The 2,976-nt window shown below is 43.3% G+C and overlaps 1 protein-coding gene across 1 annotated transcript in view; it reads left to right on the top strand.

The window, feature by feature from the left end:
- Positions 1 to 2,976, top strand: part of LOC103385468 (dedicator of cytokinesis protein 3-like) — a 24,606-nt gene that overhangs the window by 6,738 nt on the left and 14,892 nt on the right. The window contains 6 exon segments of the mRNA XM_017035835.2: positions 35 to 119; positions 493 to 534; positions 1,008 to 1,162; positions 1,755 to 1,836; positions 1,919 to 1,979; positions 2,102 to 2,323. Of these exon segments, the coding sequence (XP_016891324.1) occupies positions 35 to 119; positions 493 to 534; positions 1,008 to 1,162; positions 1,755 to 1,836; positions 1,919 to 1,979; positions 2,102 to 2,323 (647 nt within the window).

Below are 2,976 nucleotides of genomic sequence, written 5' to 3'. Positions count from 1 at the left end.
CCCCCCCGTCTCCTCTCCCTCCTCTCTGTCTCAGGCACCTGGGTTTGGACCTGGTTCCCAGAAAGGAGTTTGAGATGGTGGATCCAGACCAGATCAGTGTGTCGGAGCTCTACAAACTGGTACGGTGGTTCAGTGGATCATACGCTGACCTGACGTTTACATAAAGACACAATCGCTGCTCCACAGCTGGAGGCCTGTTGTGGTTGGATGTGGTTGGATGTGGTTGGATGTCTCCGTGACAAAGGTCTCTGCATTAACTATATTCCCTGCTGAGCTGGGACGTGTCCCCACGCTGTCCCCTGGTGGACGTTGTCGGCAGTGCGTGAGCCTGTGGCTCCTGTTTCTGTAGGCTGTGGGTGAGAGTGACTTGGTCTCCCCTCATTGTTTGGTTCGTGTGTAGGGGGCGCTGCAGCGTTACACAGTCCAGGCTGTAGTGTCTGTGTCCAGTTCACCTCTGACCTCTCTGACCTCTGACCTGTTTTCTCTTTTCAGCACGTGTCCAGCAGACACTGTGGTCAACAAAGCACAAACCAGGTACAGACTGGACCATGGGTTCAACACTGGTCCTTCACACACACATTCATGTTGTCTTCACTCTCTGATGTTTCTTTGTTTCTTTTCTTCAGACCAGATGTAGAGATAACATGAAGTACAGGTGTACCAGTACAGTACACTACGGTACGGTACAGTACGGTACGGTAGTGTACGGTACTGCACCGTAAGGGTTAGGGTTCCTTCTGTTTCTAGAAGGTTTGAACTCTGGTCCTGGTCTCATTTGTTTACTTTTGTCAACAGTTCCAGTGACTGGAACTGTTCTTCCTCCATTACATGAACCAGATATTGAAACTCCTTTAGGTTAGACCTAGTGGAGTTCTCACTGACGGCTGCTGCTGTACATACAGTGACCTCTGACCTCTGACATCACCACCACAGCTCCACCCATCTATCCACAGAGGCAGGTTTCACAGGAACCTTCTCCTTCATGGTCTTTTCTTCTCCGTTTCCAGGGCGACAGCGTGAGGCAGCGCCATGGCGACGGTTGCCGTGTCCCTGTGTCACATCACCTTTTCATTAATCTGAAGAGCTTCACGTACAACAGCATCAGTGAGGATGCTGATGTTTTCTTCTCTCTCTACGACTTTCGCGAGGCCAAACAGATCAGGTTTGGTTGGAGAGGACGGGGGAGGACGGGGGAGGACGGGGAGGACGGGGAGGACGGGGGAGGGAGACGGCTCATGGTGTGGTCATGAAGTCTGAGGACCTGATGTATCTGAGTGCTTCTAGAACTTAGGAAATGAAGTCACTAAGCACTAATGGAAATGTGATCCCCTAGGGAGAGTACCACCAGTGGTACACGCACCTCAGGTTGAGGACCACTGTGTTTATAGATGCTTTCTCTTTAAATGTTTCATTAGTACTAGCTCGAGTAGTGGATGTTACTCTGGTACTGTTACTGCAGTACTGTTACTGAGGTACTGTTACTGCAGTACTGTTACTGAGGTACTGTTACTGCGGTACTGTTACTGTAGTACTGTTACTGTAGTACTGTTACTGCGGTACTGTTACTGCGGTACTGTTACTGTAGTACTGTCCCGCAGGAAGGTTTAGGGGGGGTTGGTACGGTGCAGTGTGATGTGGGTGGAGACTGCTGCCCCCGCGACCTGGTAACGGATAAGTGGGTGAAAATGGATGGATTGATGTTACTGCAGTACTGTTACTGCTCCTGAGTTCTTCATCTTCCGTCTCCTCTTCAGTGAGAAGTTCATGGTGAAACTGAACAAAAATGGAGGACCAAAGAACCCTGAGAAGGTGGATCGTATGTGTGCTCTCTTCACGGTGAGGTCTTGACCTTTGACACAGGCTCAGTGTTGTCACCATGACAACCATCACAGCGTCACATTTCTGTTTTCTGCTCCAGGACCTGAGCAGTAAAGACTTGAAGAGAGACCTGTACATCATCGCCCACGTCATAAGAACAGGTGAAGTACCAGGCTGCAGTAACTGAAACAACCTGTGGAGGCATCACTGAGCTCAGAACGTATTCACTGGTGTAAAGTCACATCGTGATCTGGTTTTCTTCATCCGTTCCTTCCACGTCCAGGTCGGATGCTGCTGAATGACTCAAAGAAAGGCCCCCCCCACGTGCAGTACCGACGACCTTATGGCTGTGCGGTCCTGGCCATGAGTGACGTGTTCCACACCATCACTGACCTGAAGGAGGAGAAGGACTTTGTACTGAAGGTTTACACGTGAGCCACAGTTTGGTCATGTTTCAGTGAATATGAACACACTTTGATCAAAGTTAATGCTAATGCTAACAATAATGATAATAATGATAGCAATAATAATAATGATAATAATAACAATGATAATAATGATAATGATAATAATAACAATAAAAATAATGATAATAATGATAATAATAATACTAATGATAATAATGATAATGATAACAATAATAACAATTATAATAATTATAATAACAATAATAATAATGACGATAATAATAATGATAATAATAATGATAATAATGATAGCAATAATAATAATAATGATAATAATGATAACAATAATGATAATGATAATAATAACAATAATAATAATAATAATGATAATGATGATAATAACAATGATAATAACAATAATAATAATGATGATAATAACAATAATAATAATGATGATAATAACAATAATAATAATGATAATAATAACAATAATAATAATAATAATGATAATGATGATAATAACAATGATAATAACAATAATAATAATGATAATGATAATAATGATAATAATGATAACAATAATGATAATGATAATAATAATTAGCCATCGTCATTATTGTCTTGGAGTTGACTAAAGTACAGTTGAAGATCACAGCAGCAGTGACTCCTGACTGTGGTGTTGTATTTGAACATATTAGTGACGAAGGTCTGGAGCAGAGCTAGCTGCCCCTGCTGCTGCTGCTGCAGTTCT

This window comes from Cynoglossus semilaevis, chromosome 10 (assembly GCF_000523025.1).
Source record: "Cynoglossus semilaevis isolate Cse_v1.0 chromosome 10, Cse_v1.0, whole genome shotgun sequence".
Classification (NCBI taxonomy): Eukaryota; Metazoa; Chordata; class Actinopteri; order Pleuronectiformes; family Cynoglossidae; genus Cynoglossus; species Cynoglossus semilaevis.
Note: the sequence above shows the minus strand (reverse complement) of the source record. Positions and strands in the feature narration are given on the sequence as shown.